Source organism: Podarcis cretensis (assembly GCF_951804945.1).
Source record: "Podarcis cretensis genome assembly, chromosome: 2".
Taxonomy (NCBI): Eukaryota; Metazoa; Chordata; class Lepidosauria; order Squamata; family Lacertidae; genus Podarcis; species Podarcis cretensis.
The window spans coordinates 116,627,189-116,645,171 of record NC_137171.1 but is presented as its reverse complement, the minus strand read 5'-3'; the positions used below and the strand labels follow the sequence as shown (position 1 = coordinate 116,645,171).

The 17,983-nt window shown below is 45.4% G+C and overlaps 1 protein-coding gene across 1 annotated transcript in view; it reads right to left on the bottom strand.

The window, feature by feature from the left end:
• The window catches only part of LOC307210945 (uncharacterized protein), a 28,807-nt gene extending 11,576 nt beyond the window's left edge, over positions 1-17,231 (bottom strand). Inside the window, exons 1-10 of the mRNA XM_079967148.1 lie at positions 16,871-17,231; positions 13,912-14,401; positions 13,349-13,444; positions 12,818-13,048; positions 11,560-11,582; positions 10,938-11,056; positions 10,783-10,812; positions 7,310-7,825; positions 5,191-5,319; positions 273-708 (exon numbers count right to left, since the gene is read on the bottom strand). Of these exons, the coding sequence (XP_079823274.1) occupies positions 273-708; positions 5,191-5,319; positions 7,310-7,825; positions 10,783-10,812; positions 10,938-11,056; positions 11,560-11,582; positions 12,818-13,048; positions 13,349-13,444; positions 13,912-14,401; positions 16,871-16,872 (2,072 nt within the window). The 5' untranslated portion in view covers positions 16,873-17,231. The remainder of the gene's footprint in view (positions 1-272; positions 709-5,190; positions 5,320-7,309; positions 7,826-10,782; positions 10,813-10,937; positions 11,057-11,559; positions 11,583-12,817; positions 13,049-13,348; positions 13,445-13,911; positions 14,402-16,870) is intronic.
• Positions 17,232-17,983: the final 752 nt, after the last annotated feature.

Here is a 17,983-nt window from a genome sequence, read left to right as displayed (position 1 = left end):
GAATAGGCGCACCTGAGCTTGCTTTGTGAACATAAGTATCTTCTGCCATAGAGCCACTATTCTCAAAGCCTGAGCCAGTCTTTCCACATAAATAGTGCTCTTAAAAACAAAACACATTTTTAAAGGTTCCTTTTGAAGCAGAACAAAGTTTATGTTTTGTTTTGAATAGCACAGAGATGGGGCCCAATTTTTGATTCTCATTTAGGTCAGATTCGCAATTTATGTTTGCATTGCAGCTATGTTGAAAGCATATTTTGCACATGCACACATACAGATATGAAAGGATTGTGTTAGCAAGTGTCAAAAAAACTCCTGCCTTGTATTCCTGGGCAGCCTCTTCCTTGATGACCACAGTGTGTGATTTATGTTCTGGGCATCGCTCACAAACCAAACACACCAATTCTTCATCTTCTTTGCAGAACAGGTGGAGATTTTCTTTGTGCTTCTCACATAGTTCCTTTCTCTGGATTTTGATTCTTTCTACTACATTTGCCAGCTGCCAGTGGGGGCAGAAATTCCTGTTCCGGATCTTGTCCATGCAGACGGGACACTTGCAGTCCCCCATGTCAATTTTATGCCGTACCTCACAGTGCTTGGTGATGCAGCCTCGGCAGAAGTTGTGGCCACAGTTCAAGGTCACGGGGTCTGTCAGGAGGTCCTTGCAGATGGGGCACAGGACTTCCTCTTTTATGTTCGTGGATGGTGGTGCTGAGGCCATGACAGATCAAGAGTGTCTGGCTTTGTTGAGATGAGAGGCGGCTGCAGGATGGCAGTAGAATGTACTGGGGAATGAAAAAATGTCTGTAAGGTAAAAGCTATTCAGCATTAAGCATTTCCACATCCTTCCAGAGAAACTAACCCTGCGTTTCACTTTCTTATGCAATGAAGCCTCCACAATTGGTCCCACTGCCTGAAACTCATCTATAAAACCAAAACTCATTTTCCACACTCCTTCACCTAAAATATCACCTTACCCGTATGGGTCCACTAGAACACTCTGATCAGTGGAATTGACACTTTTACAGGTGCCACATAATACCCACACTGTGTATGTAAGAACTCAAATGTTTAGTATACCTGAAGTATACCTGAAGGAGCGTCTCCACCCCCATCATTCTGCCCAGACGCTGAGGTCCAGCGCCGAGGGCCTTCTGGCGGTTCCCTCATTGCGAGAAGCAAAGCTACAGGGAACCAGGCAGAGGGCCTTCTCGGTAGTGGCGCCCGCCCTGTGGAACGCCCTTCCAGCAGATGTCAAAGCTATAAACAACTACCTGACATTCAGAAGACATCTTAAGGCAGCCCTGTTTAGGGAAGTTTTTAACGTGTGATATTTTACTGTATTTTTGGTTTTTATGGAAGCCGCCCAGAGTGGCTGGGGAGGCCCAGCCAGATGGGCGGGGTATAAATAATAAATTATTATTATTATTATTAGTGTGATGGCAGAGATACTTGTGGAACCTCCTGCATGTTGATAGGGGGAAGGCGCCTTCACAGTATTAGTTTCAGTGCCAGTTGATGGCATTCTTATTTAGACAAGCCTACCTAGCAGTTATAGGGACGTGGATGGCGCTGTGCGTTAAACCACAGAGCCTAGGACCTGCCAATAAGAAAGTTGGCGGTTTGAATCCCCACGACGGGGTGAGCACCTGTTGCTCGGTCCCTGCTCCTGCCAACCTAGCAGTTAGAAGGCACGTCGAATTGCAAGTAGATAAATAGGTACCGCTCCGGTGGGAAGGTAAACAGCATTTCCGTGCGCTGCTCTGGTTCGCCAGAAGCGGCTTAGTCATGCTGGCCACATGACCGGAAGCTGTACGCCGGCTCCCTCGGCCAGCAAAGCGAGATGAGCGCCGCAACCCCAGAGTCGGTCACGACTGGACCTAATGGTCAGGGGTCCCTTTTCCTTTACCTATAGTAACCAATCCATAACATGGCTCCTTACATCTTCCACTGATTTCAATTTAGGTTCCCCCCGTAAAGTACAACAATTTCCTGTAAGTTACCCACTGTCTATCCTTATTCACTGTCTTGATTGTAATGGCCTCAATAGGAGATAGCCATAGGTGTATTTTCCTTTCCAGCAAATTTTTATATGTCTCCTAAATTCTATACAGATTCTTCCCAAGAAGGTGATCCATAAAACTCTGGGTGGCTACCAACAGAATATTAAAATACAATCACCTATTAAACATTAAAAGCTTCCCTAAACAGGGCTGCCTTCAGTTGTCTTCTAAAAGTCTGGTAGTTGTTTTTCTCTTTGACATCTGGTGGGAGGGCATTCCACAGGGCAGGCGCCATTACCGAGAAGGCCCTCTGCCTGGTTCCCTGTAACCTGGCTTCTCGCAGTTAGGGAACTGCCAGAAGGCCCTCGGCACTGGACCTCAGTGTCCGGGCAGAACGATGGGGGTAGAGACGCTCCTTCAGCCCACATTCGCCCAGAGTTGAAGCTCTCAGCTATCATCCCACTCCAACACAAAATGCAAACACTCCCAGGGTTTATATATGCATTATTTTTATTATGTAATTGTAATTATTTCCGCACATGATGCTATCTAGGAACTCATATGGAATCCCAGTTTCAATACTATCTATGCCTACAAAGGTTTGCAGTCTTCATAACTGCTTCATTTCTGATCGGCCCGTGTTCTGATACGTCCTGCTGAAATCCTAAAAAATTTCATACCAGATATGTTGTTTGATGGGGGGAGGGGTTTTGTCCCCTTTAGTTCCATGACATTCCAAGAGTGCTCCTCCAAATGGCAATAATGGGGTAAAATTCTGGAATTATTGCAAAACAATTCTTAAGCAGTGTGGATGTGTGGGTGGTTTAGCGTCAATCCATGACTGGTGCACTATAACTGCATCAATGACATCTTGCAGTAGACGCCCGCAAATGCCCTCCAGTATAGAGGGGCCCCTCAACAGCCTGCAAGGGAGGTTTTGGAGCTTTTCTTTAATACTGTTTCATCTTTTTGGCTTTCATATACCACCCAAATAACTATGTACTCTGGGTTGTCCATATATTAATATCAATAAAATGGAATATAACTGATTTAAAACCATCAATAGAAAAGTTGTACTAACAGCTACTCCAACAAAATAGTATAAAGCCATAAAAAGCATAAGATCACGAGCAATTCATACAGCACTAAAAACCAGCTAGAGAGAAAACAAAACTTATAAAGTATATAAAGTCATAATTACATAACCACCAAGTGTCCCTATTTTCCAGGCACAGTCCTGGAATTATGAAAGCCATTCTGGCTTTTGATTTGATCCTGGGATGTCCCTATTTTTCTAACCGGTGCAGCAGCTGATAAGTTTGGGAGGAGGATTAGCCAGCATTTGTTTTGAGCAGTGGTGATGGCAGTGGCAGCTGCAAGGAAGCATGCTATTGCCCCCTCCGTGGCCACCACCGCTGGCCTCATAGCATGTTGAACAAATTTGCCCCAGGGATCTTCCTCAGAGGGTCAATTGCTCTGTGAGAAGAAGGAGTCTGACACTGAGATCAGGCCAAACCAAAGTTTGTTTATTCTCGAGACAGCACTGGACTGATCCCAGCCTTGCAAAGCAGTTTGGGGCTGCTGTTGTTTCAGCAGCAAGGGGTACAAGTAGTTAGCCTTGCTTAGGGTACAAAATAATCTGGCGCAGGCACTATTGTAGGCATGTTCACCCATCAAGTTCAAGGGTCCCATTCCCTCCTATCCTCCGCAATCCTCCTTATGGGTGCAATAGGGCGGCCATCCTTACTGGAAAGCGAACCCTCCTGGTCCCAATCCCCAGTCACTCCCCAGCACCAAAGCCCCTTCTGGAGCAAGTCTCCCAGCCCTTCCTTCCTATGGGGAGCAGTGGAAACCCAGGCCTGGCAGCGACTCCTCCAGCCTGTAGGAGCTGGGCAGGTATGGTGAGCCCGTCCTAAGCCAGGAAAAGTCCACTTACCCTCACCCCAGACTGTGGGACTAGGCCATGCCTTGAACCAATTTGTGTGTGTGTGTATATCCGACCCATGGACTGAAGACTTACGTGAGAAGTAGGTGCGTGAAGACCACCACCAACATTTGCACAAAAGTTGTGAAGTTGTTTTGTCTGAAGGACAGCGGCAGCTGTTGCTGCAATCTGATCCAATTAGCACATATACCAGGGTGTTGTGATTGACTGTGTCAGCTGCAGTGTGTAGGTGTGTCACACGAACACCCCCGCGCTCTTAGAAAGGTGTTAGTTTGACCCAGGGGTCCTCAAACTTTTTAAACAGGGGGCCAGTTCACTGTCCTTCAGGCACTGCTGGGGGCCAGACTATGAACGAATACGAACGAATTCCTATGCACACTGCACATATTTTATTTGTAGTGCACAAAAAACAGGAAAAACAATATGATACAAATATTCCCAACTGTGGAAATAAACAGTCCTGCTTGTCTACCTTTGAAGTTGACTCCGAAACTTGCATATTGGTGAAAGTACCTTATGCATACTATTGCAGATAATTGCTTTGCAAAGATTTATTAGGCAAAACAACATACAAAAAATGTGCATTTTAGGAGAAACACAGACTAAAATAGTGACAAATTTTCAAGAGTACCTTTTCTTGAAAAATATATTAAAAGAACACTAATGTGGAAATGTGGAGAACTGAAAGTAAGATTGCAAAAACAAGACACCAAAATGGACGGATTCAGCCATCCCTACCAGGGAGTAAACCCACTGAAAGCAGTGCAGTTACTTCTGAGGCTTTCTTCCCTAATGTATCCATACAAGCATATGCCTGCCTGCTCAGAGGTAAGTCGCACTGAATTCAATAAGGCTTACTCCCAGGTGAGCACACAGGGAATTACAGCCTTTGGGGTGGGAAACCTGACTAAGCTCACAAAGCTCACTAACTTAACTGCACGAATGCCAGTGTGCTTGGAGCCCTTTGAACAGGAATAGGCATCACTGAATGCTGCAGAGGTTATGCCAAAGCAGGCACCTTTAGGAAGCCGCCAGAGCCAAAAGGAGGAGCAAGATGAGTAGCTCTGCATACCCAGTGCCAGCGTGAGGACCCTGGGCCCGGCCGGCCATGGCAGACGGAAGCAGCGGCAGCAGCAGGCGGCTGGCTCACTGGGCAAGGTGGCGCTGTACTGCTCGGCTCCCATCTGCGCTCCCACAGCAAGCCCAAGCAGCCTCCACGTGGAGTATTGCGGCCAGCAGAAGTACCTGTGCGGGAAAGGACGGGGCTAGCAGAGGGGACGGGGCTGGAGGAAAGGAGCAGCTGGCACGGCCATCCGGGATCCCCTCCCACCCTGCTCCTGTGGAACTTGCCCGCCTTTGCATCCCACAGCAGCCCTGTGAGGTGGGCAAGGCAGAGAGGTGCACACCCAGCCCACAGAGGATTTGGGCATAGAGGCAGTGTGGCCTAGGGGTGGGCCGGGTTCAGGACACTGGCGGGCCGGATGTGGCCCGTGGCCCATAGTTTGAGGACCCCTGGTTTAACCTCTGGTTTGCTAGTAAAACTCAATTACTGTGTTGCAAAATGACGCATGTCTAAAAAGCGTTTCAGCAACGTGAAGTTTGGAAAGCTCTGGTGTATACTATAACAAGAGCCTTGCTCATGGTGGAACACTGACATCAAGTGGTCCCCTGGAGAACTGCAACCAGCGTGGTCTTCATTGGAGCAATGAAACCCCACAGTCCCTAATTAGGAAAAGGGCCGGGGTGCAGATTTCCTTCCCTTGCTGTGTAAAGGGTCCCTCCAGGCTGGCGTATTCTGCAGCATGTTCCTGACACAGTAAAAGGGCATTAGCACTGGGGAGACTGGGCCTTTGGTGTGCTGAACTCCCTCCTGCCCTGGTTGTTGGACTTATGTGGATCTGGAGAGAGGGGGCAGGGAGGAAGGTGAAGGGGTATCTTCTCCCTTCTCTGAAGCACCTCAATAGCCACCAAAGAGAGAACAAGAATGCTAGCTGCTGCCCTCAAGGTGCTGAGAGAGCCATCCTGCTACCCATGGCAACTATCTCCTCTCTTTGCTAGGGAGAAAGACTTAAGAGGCTTGGAGACATCTCCACTACCCTGAACACTTAACTCTCCCCCTTATTGGCGGACGGGTGCTGCATATGTGGGGCTTGGAGAGACCTCTTGCTGTGTGGGGAAGTGTGATCTGGTGGGAGGGCGTTCCACAGATACTGAAAAGACCCTCTTTGGGGGAACATCTCACATCCAGGGTGGGGGCCAAAGGGAAGACACCATGTGGATTATAAAGGGCAGACTTGGCCAAGTTGCTGGACTACAACTCCCATCAACTCTGGATTCAGTGAGATTTCTCTCTGAGGAATTGTGGCGATAGGGAGGCTGCATTTGCAAAGGGTTGGAAGTTGGGACCTCACAGACAGTCTTCTTATTTCCTTCCTGCCTCAGATGCACAAGCTATAGTTGCAAAAGGTGCCTGGAGGAGTTGTTCTCCAGTAATCTATCAATGCCATTGATACGGAGGGGGGGGGCATGTCTTCTTCACCTTCTTCTTCGCTACAATATATTCATTTATTCCCAATTGTCAATGTCAAAAGGGACTAAAATCTATAAAATTCATAGAAACTAATCCTGTCAAATTGCTCTGATCAGCCTTTCCTCCAGGCAATGTCAGGTGGCAGACTATGCATATTTGGGACCATTGTCTTCTCATCCCCGGTACTCAGGAAGTGTTTATCTGTGCATATCTCCGACTCTGTATATTCCCCCCTCCCTCCTCCATATGTTAATCTGTGTAACCCAACCTCCCTTTAATATATTCATGATGTAATCTGTGTAACCAAACCTCTCTTTAATGTATTCATGACATGTTTTGCACTGTATTCTGGGACATGGAGGGAGTTTCAAAAACTCATGTCACCCCTTTCTCGCTGTTCAATCTCGCCTTGAACCTGTTGCGCAATAAACTTGGATCTTCTGCAGTTTGCTCCTGTGCCCAGCTGAGCTCATTTTCTTCCGCTAGGACCCGCGGACTTAGTCCGACGAGCTGGGTGGCTGAGCAGTCTCACACCCAGATTTTGCCGTAACAGCCATCATGTGGGCATTTTAACAGCTGGCGGCGGTCCTGTCATGAGAGGAAGGTGAACAACAGAACCAGGATTGCAGGGGGTGGTGAATGAATTCTTTGGAGGAATAGATTGTTTATTGGGACAATTAAAGTGTTTCCCTCTCTTTAAAGACTCCACTGCAGAGGGAATTCTGGGAAAGCAGAGGGAAAAGAAAATCCCAGATGTTCTTTTGTCGTTTCCTCCAAGTTTGACTGGAATGACTCCTCTCACAGAGCACCTGCAAAGGTGTCAATTCTGCTCCTAACAGGAGATCCTGAGTTGAGTTTCATTTCCCCACAGACAAAAGAAAGGGAGGAGGGTTTCTCCGGAAAAAGAGCCTCCTACAAATGTGTAGAGTTCAGCTCCTGAGGCAGCGTCAAAAAAAGACACACGTTCCCCTTCATAGTCCAGAGTTACCCGGATCCTCCTGGGCTCCTCACTCAGGGAGAGATGGGAAACAGGAGAGGTGCAGGCCAAGTACTTCCCTCCCCTCTTCCCCACAGCCCAGATCCCTCCATCAGGACAAAAGGCAAGGATGTCCTTTCTCCTCACAGACTCCATAGCGATCCCCACAACCCATTCTCCCTCACTTCCCACAGTGACTTCCCAGAAATGTCTGCCTGCTGTGAATCCCTCACGTCCCAGCACACAAGGCCCGTTGCTGAACCTCTCGGGATTTTTAGGCAGGCGTGGCTTTTTTTCTCTCCTTCTCACGCTTTTCTGATCCTCGGACAGGATGAGGCTGGGATGGGCTGTGTCTGGATCCAGAGTGACATTTGCTGTTGGGGAGAAGATGAGGGAAAGAGAAGAGAGGCAGAATCATCCAAGAGAAAGAAATAGACACCCTGTTCCAAAATAACACCCAGATGAACCAAATTTCCTCTCAGATAGATGGGGCTTCCTCATGTTTCATTCAGGATTGGGACCCTCCCCCTCTTTCTCCCAGACTCAGAAAAAATATTATTATTATTATTATTATTATTATTATTATTATTATTATTAATATAGAAAAACAAATACATAATTTTGCTGTAAATTTGCCTGCAAGATGGAGTGGAGTCCCCACCAAAAATAAACCTTTCTATAGCAACCCTAAGCTCTGCACAGGCACAGAACCGAAAGGTGTGACTTCAAGGAAATCACAAAGAGGAACTGAAGACATTCTTATTTTATTTTGGAGAGTGTTCCCTATGTAATTTGAGATCCTGTTAATGCTTGATTTTAATCATGGTAATGTAAACATGATTTAAATTCTGTTAATTCATTTGTATTAAGAGCTTATTTGTATTTTATATGTCTTCTTCCTTATATATGTTGCATTCCAGTAGAATAACAGTCAAGTAACAGTCAAGTAGGGACGCAGGTGGCGCTGTGGGTTAAAGCCTCAGCGCCTAGGGCTTGCCGATCGAAAGGTCGGCGGTTCGAATCCCTGCGGCGGGGTGCGCTCCCGCTGCTCGGTCCCAGCGCCTGCCAACCTAGCAGTTCGAAAGCACCTCCGGGTGCAAGTAGATAAATAGGGACCGCTTACCAGCGGGAAGGTAAACGGCGTTTCCGTGTGCGGCTCTGGCTCGCCAGAGCAGCGATGTCACGTTGGCCACGTGACCCGGAAGTGTCTCCGGACAGCGCTGGCCCCTGGCCTCTTAAGTGAGATGGGCGCACAACCCCAGAGTCTGTCAAGACTGGCCCGTACGGGCAGGGGTACCTTTACCTTTACCTTAACAGTCAAGTAACAGAGTGACATTTGCTGTTGGGAGGGAAATGAAGAAAAGAGAGGCAGAATCAGTCAAGAGATGGAATGGGGCATCCGGATCCAAGAAACACCCCAGGAACCAGATTCCCTCTTAGATAAATGGGGCTTCATTGCATTGCATTGCATTCAGGACTGAGTCTTACATTGAAATCTGGGGAGGGTATCAAATGAGACAACCTAACAGATTTAACAGATTTGACTAAACTGCGGGAGACAGTGGAAGACAGGAGTGCCTGGCGTGCTCTGGACCATGGGGTCACGAAGAGTCAGACACGACTAAACGACTAAACAACAACAAACAAATTCCCTTGTGACTCTCCAGCATTATTTTTTTTATAACCACAATACCACTACACACACACGTTTGTTGTCCTAAAGCAGGCTAAAGGCTATTTGACTAAGATTTATAAAATTTTGCCTCTGGCAGCAGTGATCTTAAAGCTGCTTGATTGTCCTGAAAACATACTAGCATTTTCATATTTAAGCATTTTGAAGCAAGCTTGCAGAAACTTAACTTGGCCGTTTTAGCACATCAAGGCCAAGCTGGCTGTAGTGGGAGCATACTAGCGAGGATTGCCATATTTAAAATAGTAACTATCGACAAAATATTGTTTACCTTTACCCACAAAGTTGTGGGTTCCCCCCCGCTAAGTGGTTGAGGTTTACTAAGGAAATCTTCGGGGGGAGGGGGGCAGGGGTGAAGGAACGTGTTGTGACACCTGGCCGGATGCCACCTGTTGGTTTCTGTGTGTTGCCACTGTGCAGTGCTTTGGAGTCACAAGACTCTATTTACATTCCACACATTTCAGGCTGTTGGAAGTCTCAAGGGAGAGGGGAGACGGATGCGACGTTACTGGTTTCCTGTAACGTTACTGATTTCCTTTGTTATTCAGTTGCTCTCTGCTCTCACAGAGAGAGGATGTATTTTTTTCCTGTCTGCGTAGCTTAGAAAACAAAGCATAGTCATGTAGCCATAAATCTCATCACCTCCGCATGCTGCTTTGATTCTCTGCTGAATAGGGGATGTGCCTGGAGCCTTATCAGAGGCTCAGGAAGTCAATCACATCGGAGGCGATTCCAGAGGACTCAGCCGGAGGAGGATAAGCTTTATCAGCTCAGTCGAGCGGAGATTCCGACACCATCCACCAGGTAACTGTGTGCTCGGCCCACCCCCGCCTGGCGGGCCAATAGGCTACCGGTGGGGTGTGTGGCCTGGAGTAGGTTTGGAAGACTGATTTCTAAAAAAATATATTTAAAAAGCTGAGAGGAATCCGTGCCTAGTGAGTTCCAGAATCTAAGGAGATATTGATGGTCCCTGCTGAACAGGGGATTAGGGCCAAATTAAAACATAGAAGCGGGCAGCTCTGTGTGCAATTACGCTGTTGGTAAATAATCAGCACGATTAAAACCAACAAATTGGAAGACGGGGGAAATGCAACAGGGAAAACCTCCTGGATGAATGGAGAAGACTGGAGTTGCTCCTCATAGATAAATTCAGGTACCATATTTACATGAATCTACTGCGCTATCAAATCTAATGCACACCTCAATTTTCAATACCTTGAAACCAAAAAAAGTATTTGCGGGTGAATGTAAATGTGCAATCAAATGTGATGGGCACCCTACTTTTTGAAATGTAATTTCACCATAATGGTGCACATTACATTCAAAGAAATATAGTGTTTTGGGTGTGTGGACTACTCGTTTAATTAGAATAAAGCAAAAGTGCCAATTAACAGTTCAATCTTGTTTAATGTGGAGAAGATAAAAGAATCCAGTAAAAGCAAAGGGGGAAGGAGAAGAATTAGGCTGCAAACCCATTAACCCTCTTGGAGCTCAACGTTTTCCTGCCTCAATCCAAAATATTACATGCAGGTACTACTTCTCCCTCTCTTAGAATAACACAAAGGACAGGACAGATCACAATCCCATTGAAATACCAGTCCCCTGCCCCACCTTGAATTTAGTCCTTCACCCAAAATTTACCTTTCTGAAGCAGTCTGGATAACAGAGCATCTGAAGAAGCAAAGAGATATAAAATTTGAGAAATAGTCTTTTATAACTCAAATAATTTCGCAAGAAAAATTTCACTTTGTAACATATTTTGGACTAATAAAATCCCTGCAGCCATTCTTCATTACCTTTTATTTTCTCCATCCCAACATATAAAATGGGATTTGCAGCCCTGAATTCTGAGATCTTCCTCTTCAATTTTAGTGGGAAACTCAGTGGATTTTCAAATGTCCCTCTTCGCTCACACCTGATGGGAAAAAGACATATTAACCCATTTCAAATGCAGAATTTCTGAGTGCAGCAAAAGAAAGGAATTGGGAGGAGGAAAGAAACTGTATAAAGCCAAGAGGGAGAGGAGAGGAATGGAATCACAGAGAGGGGAAGATTCTTCCTTACTAGGACACCTTTAAGTTACATTTTGCAGCTGGGATATGTTCAGGAACATGGTAAACACCCCAACTCCTGCTCCCCGTTTTTAGCCCCACAGTTGACAGGTAACTGTGTGGGACTCTGTGGAATAGTCTCATAGATGGTGCATTGGACAGGTGTCTGTGTGGGACTGGGTGGGGCAGCCATCACAGAGTTTGCTGTTGGTGTGGCAAATCTAGATACTGTGAAGTATTATGATTATCATTAGTATTCATTTCATTTCTATTGCACCTTATAATCATCACATTATATTCTTTGTGAAGTTTCAGGGAGAGATACTGAAGTGATACTCATTACTGGAGATGAGCAGGATCCCCTTACCTCTGCAAAGTTCTTCTAACATCCTAGAAGGGGAAAGAGGAAAGTCAGAAAGGAATTCACTGCCCAGCACAGGCCCTGTAATGAAGACCCATCAGCCCCTGCAATGGATGCCCTCTGGGGTGAATCTGCCTAGCATATGCCAAAGTTCTGGATAGGTATGAATGCATATAACAATTCTGGTTTCTCTCCATTATTTTCCAATCTGAAGTTGAGTTCTTTTTAATTTTAAATGTTCTGATGAAAATTAATGAGATCTTCTCTGTCTTTCCTAGGTATCCCTAGTATCTTGGCCAGTGGAGAATTTATGGATAACTGTTCAACTGGAAGAGTTCCTTTTTCTGAGATATCCTGAACTTTAACAAAGTGAGCTAAGCAGCTTCACACTTCTTAGCTAAATCAGGTACTGCTAATCCTCTCTTCTGTGGGACAGTTTGCATAGCAACATTATCCACTCTGGGAAACTTACTTTGCCAAATAAAATTATCCATACTTTTCTGTCAGCTTTTCAATTCCCTCAAGTCAACCAAGAGAGGAAGAGTAAGAAACAAAGCCAAAAACCTTGGCTGTATTGTCATGCTTATTGCATTGATCTTTGCTTGTCATAGAATCATAGAATTGCCCAGGGATCATCTAACCAAGATGTTTTTAACTTACCCCACCTTTCCATATCAGGTTTCTGATGCAGCCCTTGGCTAGTGCTTCCCCCCAACACTGCCATTCCGTGAGGGGGCCAGGGGCGTGGTGGCAAGACCCCTGGCACCAGGCAGGGTGGGATCCCTGCAAGGGGGCACCTGGCTCACCCTCCTCAAAATCATGTGCCTGGGGCTAAGCCCCCCCCCTTGCCCTCCCTTCTCTACACTCCTGCTCAGAGATGCAAGCCCCAACTCTGCGCCCCATTTGACAGCAGTCCATTCTACCTGACCTGCTTCTCCGTCCCTCCCCCTTTGGTCCAACATGGTCCACCCTGTAAAGCTCCGTGTCTGAGAATTCCCCCTTTTCCTCCTACAGAGCTTTCCCTGTCAAAACCTGCTCTTTAAAGCTGAATCGGGCCAAACAGCAATGCACAGAAAACCCAATTTGTCATTGGTTGTGCTTCAGCTTTAAAGAGGAATTTGGGTGGGGGGGAACGACTGGGGAGAAGAAAGCTTGGGTAGGGACTGGGAAAGCACTGCCCTGTGCCTGGAAAGAGTGCAGCAAAAGGTAAGTGTGGTTAAACCATTAGAGAGGAACTCTGGGCTTCTTCCTGCCACAGTCTCACCTGCAGGAGTTGACTCGCTGGCTGCTGACTCTTCTCCTCCATCTCCCGGATGCTCCTTTCAAGAGAGGAGAGTTCCTCTGAGAGTCTAGCCAGCTGCTCCTCCCTTCTTCTTGTGATCTCCTTCTCCATCTCTTCTATTTCATTCAGCAGACGCTTTTCTTCTTCTTCCAGAAACTGGTGCAGTTGTTTGAACCTCTCCAGTGTATTCTGCCTCTCAGTTTCTGTTAATTTCTTCAAGAGGCAGGAAGAAAGAGGACAAGAAAAGGTCAGAGTCTTTAGAAAGACCTTCATTAAGAATGTTGTGGTAAATCACTCAGGAATGGGGCTACATCATGACTTGGGACCCATGACTGGACTAATAAGAACGTTATATATGCGTTACAAACATGTGACACCAGGGGGCCCCTATAGAGTTGTGATCTGTCCCAATTTTTAAAATAGCGTTTTTTATAGTGTTTTCCATATCAGTATAGATCCAGCCTTGGTCCTTCAAGTATACATGGATCTCTTAGTAGTAACTGTCACACTTACAAGCAGGCTGTTGCTTTCTTCTCCTATATTTGCTTCATAAGCCAGAATTTTTTCTCTCTCTTTCTTCAGATGCTCCAGGCGATCACAGATGTGTGTCTAAAGAGAAAACAAAATATCAGACTTGATTAGGACTAGGAGTGGGGAGCTTCAGTATTTTACATATATTTCTATTTTGTGGTCCTCCACTATTAGATTTTTATCTGAGAATTGCTCTGGGAGCTTCTAGGGTTTTTTTTGCTGTATGTTTAAAATTCACGGATCACTTGAGAACTTCCATTCTATTACTCTTATTACATAGCATTATTATTACTACATCACACAGGAACCCTTTGGCACAAGTGCAGAAAAAAAGGTTTAAAAAACAAAATCACATTTTAAAAAGTTGCCTTTGAAGCAGAACAAAGTGTTTCTTTGTTTTTGAAAAGCACAGAGAGTAGGCCCAATTTTTTATCCACCTTAAGGTTTATGTTTGCTTTATAGCCACATTGACAGCATATTCTGCACACAGACACACAGAAAGATATGAAAGGGTTGTGTTAGCAAGTGTCAAAATGACTTCCTACCTTGTATTCCTGGGCAGCCTCTTCCTTGAGAACCACAGTGTGCGATTTATGTTCTGGGGATCGCTCACAAAACAAACATACCAATTCTTCATCTTCTTTGCAGAAGAGGTGGAGTTTTTCCTTGTGTCTCTTACACAGATCATTTCCCCCTTTATTTGGTGCCATGATTTTTATTTTTTCCACTATATTGGCCAGCTGCCAATTGCGGTGGAAACTCCTTCTCTGCATCCGGGCTTTGCAGACGGGACACTCCAAATCCCCCACCTGCATTGGTTCCCATGTGTCACAATACTTTACAATGCAGTCCCGGCAGAAGTTGTGACCACAGGCCAAGGTCACAGGGTCTGTCAGATACTCCCAGCAGATTGGGCATGTGGCTTCTTCTCCCACATCTGTGGATGAGGATGAGGCCATGATAGAGGAAAAGTCTGTGGCTTTGTTGAGATGAGAGGTAGCAGGATGTGAATGAACTTGAGAGTGGGGAAAATGCCTGTAAGGTAAAAATTATTCAGTATTAATCGTTTTCATATCCTTCCAGTAAAATTAACTCTGCATTTCACTTTCTTATGAAACGTATCCTCCACAATTGGCCCTGTTATACAAATGTTAAGGTATGTGCAGATAATAGGCACACACTCACCACAGAAAATCAATCCTTCGGCCTTCAAAGAATAAGGAAATACTCCCAGAAAAACTATAAATTCTATTTGAGTGTAAAAAATTTAGACAGTTCACAGAGCAAGAGTGAGGCCTTCTTTAGACTCCACTTGACCTGTGGGACCCCACCATGTAGGTAGAAGGAATTTCTTGGTAAAATCATTCTTCCACAGCCTGGCAAAGCTTTATACTTGCAAATCACTGTAATTGAAAAGGGGCCAGTCTGTGTCATTAAACTGTGACACCAAGGTCTTCACCATTTCCAAAGGATGCTCTGGCAAGCCCCAGAAAAACAATTAGCATGTATTGTTCAGATCTCTGAGTGACAGATTTGTAAACATGTTGGACAAACATAATATTCTGAGTATGGTCTGATTTACAAGTTGTTATGTACTGAGTTGAAAAGGATTCAAAATGCAGCAGTCTGATTGATCCTAGAACAATAGGCTCCAGAATGCAGCAGTCTGATTGGTCCACAGGAGCCACCCAGTCCAGCTCCAGGTGGAAGTGAATCTACGAGCTGATTGGCCTACAGGAGAATCCCGGAATTAGCCAATCACATGGGGCCCATTGTGTAAAGAATGTATATAAAGCAGACATTCTGGGGGAACTTCCATTCCTCCTCATCACTATGAGCTGAATAAAGAGCATGAAATCCACTCTCAACTCCAAGTATATTTCACAAGTAAAACCATTTTCTGTGTTGTTTGCACAGGGAACTCCCAGTCCACGTCACCCCCCCATGTTGGCAGAGTGCATGCAAGTCCGTCCCCATTCTGGGCCAAAAACAGTGTGTGCACGTTCACATGCCAATCAAACACACACAAAATGTTTGGTACCTGTATGATGACTTTGGGTGGCCCTTGGGTAAGGTCTAGACAATTTCTAAAGTCTTCAAAAGTTCTTACACCTTAGTTCTGGGTCCCCTCACTTCCTTGCAAGGCGGTTGCGGGGGGGGGGGACGACTCTGCTGCAGCAGAAAACAAATATTTTCTTTGCTTTCCTCAACTGGTTCTTCCCTCTCCTCATTCTTCTCTGACTGATAATGGACTTAAGGGATCCTCGGTCCCTTGATGGAGAGATGGACTGTAAAAGTCAATCCCAAATTTTCGTATAACAGTCCCACTCTGAAACTCAACTATAAAACCCAAACAAAAAATCAGTTTGCACACTCATTCATCATTTACCTTCAAGATCACTTTACCCCATATGTGCCCACTTGACTGCTTCAATCAGGGGAATTGGCACTTTTACTAGTGCCACATAATACTTGCACTGCATCTGTCAGAACTCAATCATTTAGCATGGTGGCAGCAAACCTTTGGATCTCCCTTCCTATTGATATCAAGCAGGCACTTTCACAGTCTTCATTTCAGCACCTGCTGACAGCATTCTTATCTAGACAAGACAACCCAGATGATTATAGAATCATAGAATCATAGAGTTGGAAGAGACCACAAGGGCCATCGAGTCCAACCCCCTGCCAAGCAGGAAACACCATCAGAGCACTCCTGACATATGGTTGTCAAGCCTCTGCTTAAAGACCTCCAAAGAAGGAGACTCCACCACACTCCTCGGCAGCAAATTCCACTGTCGAACAGCTCTTACTGTCAAGAAGTTCTTCCTAAAGTTTAGGTGGAATCTTTTTTCTTGTAGTTTGGAACCATTGCTCCGTGTCCGCTTCTCTGGAGCAGCAGAAAACAACCTTTCTCCCTCCTCTATGTGACATCCTTTTATATATTTGAACATGACTATCATATCACCCCTTAACCTCCTCTTCTCCAGGCTAAACATGCCCAGCTCCCTTAGCCGTTCCTCATAAGGCATCGTACCAAGAGCTCAAGCTCATCTTGTTTATTACCCATGCTTTGCGCATTAGTGTACAGACATTGAAGTCCATTAATCATTCCCCCGTGTCTCTTATTTAAGGATTTTTTTTCCCTTAGAAAGTTTCAATGAGTTTTCATTTGTTTTAGTCTGTTCTACTGCGGTTTAAATGGTTTGTATGTTTTAAATTATAGTTTTACATTTTTTAAAGCAATAATTGAATTGTTTTTATCTTTTTTGTAAACTGCTTTGGCTTCTTCCACAATTGTGCAGTATTTTATGAAATAAATAAAAAATCTGTAGCCAAAGCCATTACAAAGCAAAATGCATAAAAAATGCTGAAATATATTGAGCTGTTAAAATAGCTATTAAAACAAGGCAGTCTGCCCAATAAAAAAGAGCTCCGCTGAAGAATTTAACTTATTGCCACAAATCTTCATCCTTAAAATTGCCCATTTGAAGCAAAACAGGTCACATTTTCAGAAATGTTTGCCTGCTTCATGTATTCCCTGTCCAGTAGAAAGAATAATGGAGCTCCATTAAATAATCATTGAGTGGGACACAATCTCAAGTTCATGTGCAGGTCCACTTTCCTGGCACTGCATCAGGAGTGGCCCAGGAATGGCACCAAGGTGACAGACAAGGACGGAAGCAATTGCAGGGCTCCAAGCCCTCCTTTGGGTGCCCAGCCAAGACCTCCATTGACACCCATGGGAGCTCCTCTCCCAGAGCTAACAGCATTCCCATAGGGGCTGGACTTTCAGCCGAATGGTGGGGGAAGGCAAGGAAGAGGAATGGTTAAAAGGCTCCTCTATGCACATTACTGGGAACGGATTGAAAATAGACCTTCCTGGGGCCAAGGGCAGCCTGGGAACATGCAGTGGGGTTTGGTTGTCAGATACTCACCCCTAGACTAGCTTCTCTTGTGGGCAGGGAGATGGTGTACTTGATCAAGGAGAGGTTCTGGGGTTACCTTTCCTTCTTCCCAGCCATTCTTTCTCCTGTCTCCTTGCCCTTTCCTTCTGGAGGGGGAAAGGCTGTGCACTTTGTACAGCTGTGACCACAATCAGCAACTGTTCTTTTCTTCTGCTGGGTGTGCCCAGCTTTCCTTTCCCTCTCCATCGTCTCTCCTCCTAACAGAATACCCATTTGCTCATCACCTCATTTCACTCCAAACATAAACTGCTCTTTTTCAATAATGAAAGAAAAAACCAGGCATTTGGCATATATTTATAACTATATAAAACAAATCCATGTTTTTTTCTGAACAGGTCATTTTATCAGCTATCATAAATTTGCCATTGATTGGTTAATAAGTGATAGCTTTGAACTTTGTCTGAACGTTCCGCCACACCCATTTTGTTCAGGATGCAGATAAAGAATTCTATTTACTTTCCGCTTTGGATCCTTGACGGCTCCTCCTATCCGTTGTGCCATCAGGGAAGCACTTTAGGGCAGACCCGACCCCAGGTACCCAATTGGGGGTCACACCCACACTTCTGCTTGCTGTTTGTAGCTGAATCAGGGAAGAGATCAATTGGTTTTTCTGTGGACTGACATTTGTTCCTAATTCAGTGGGCTTTCCTGG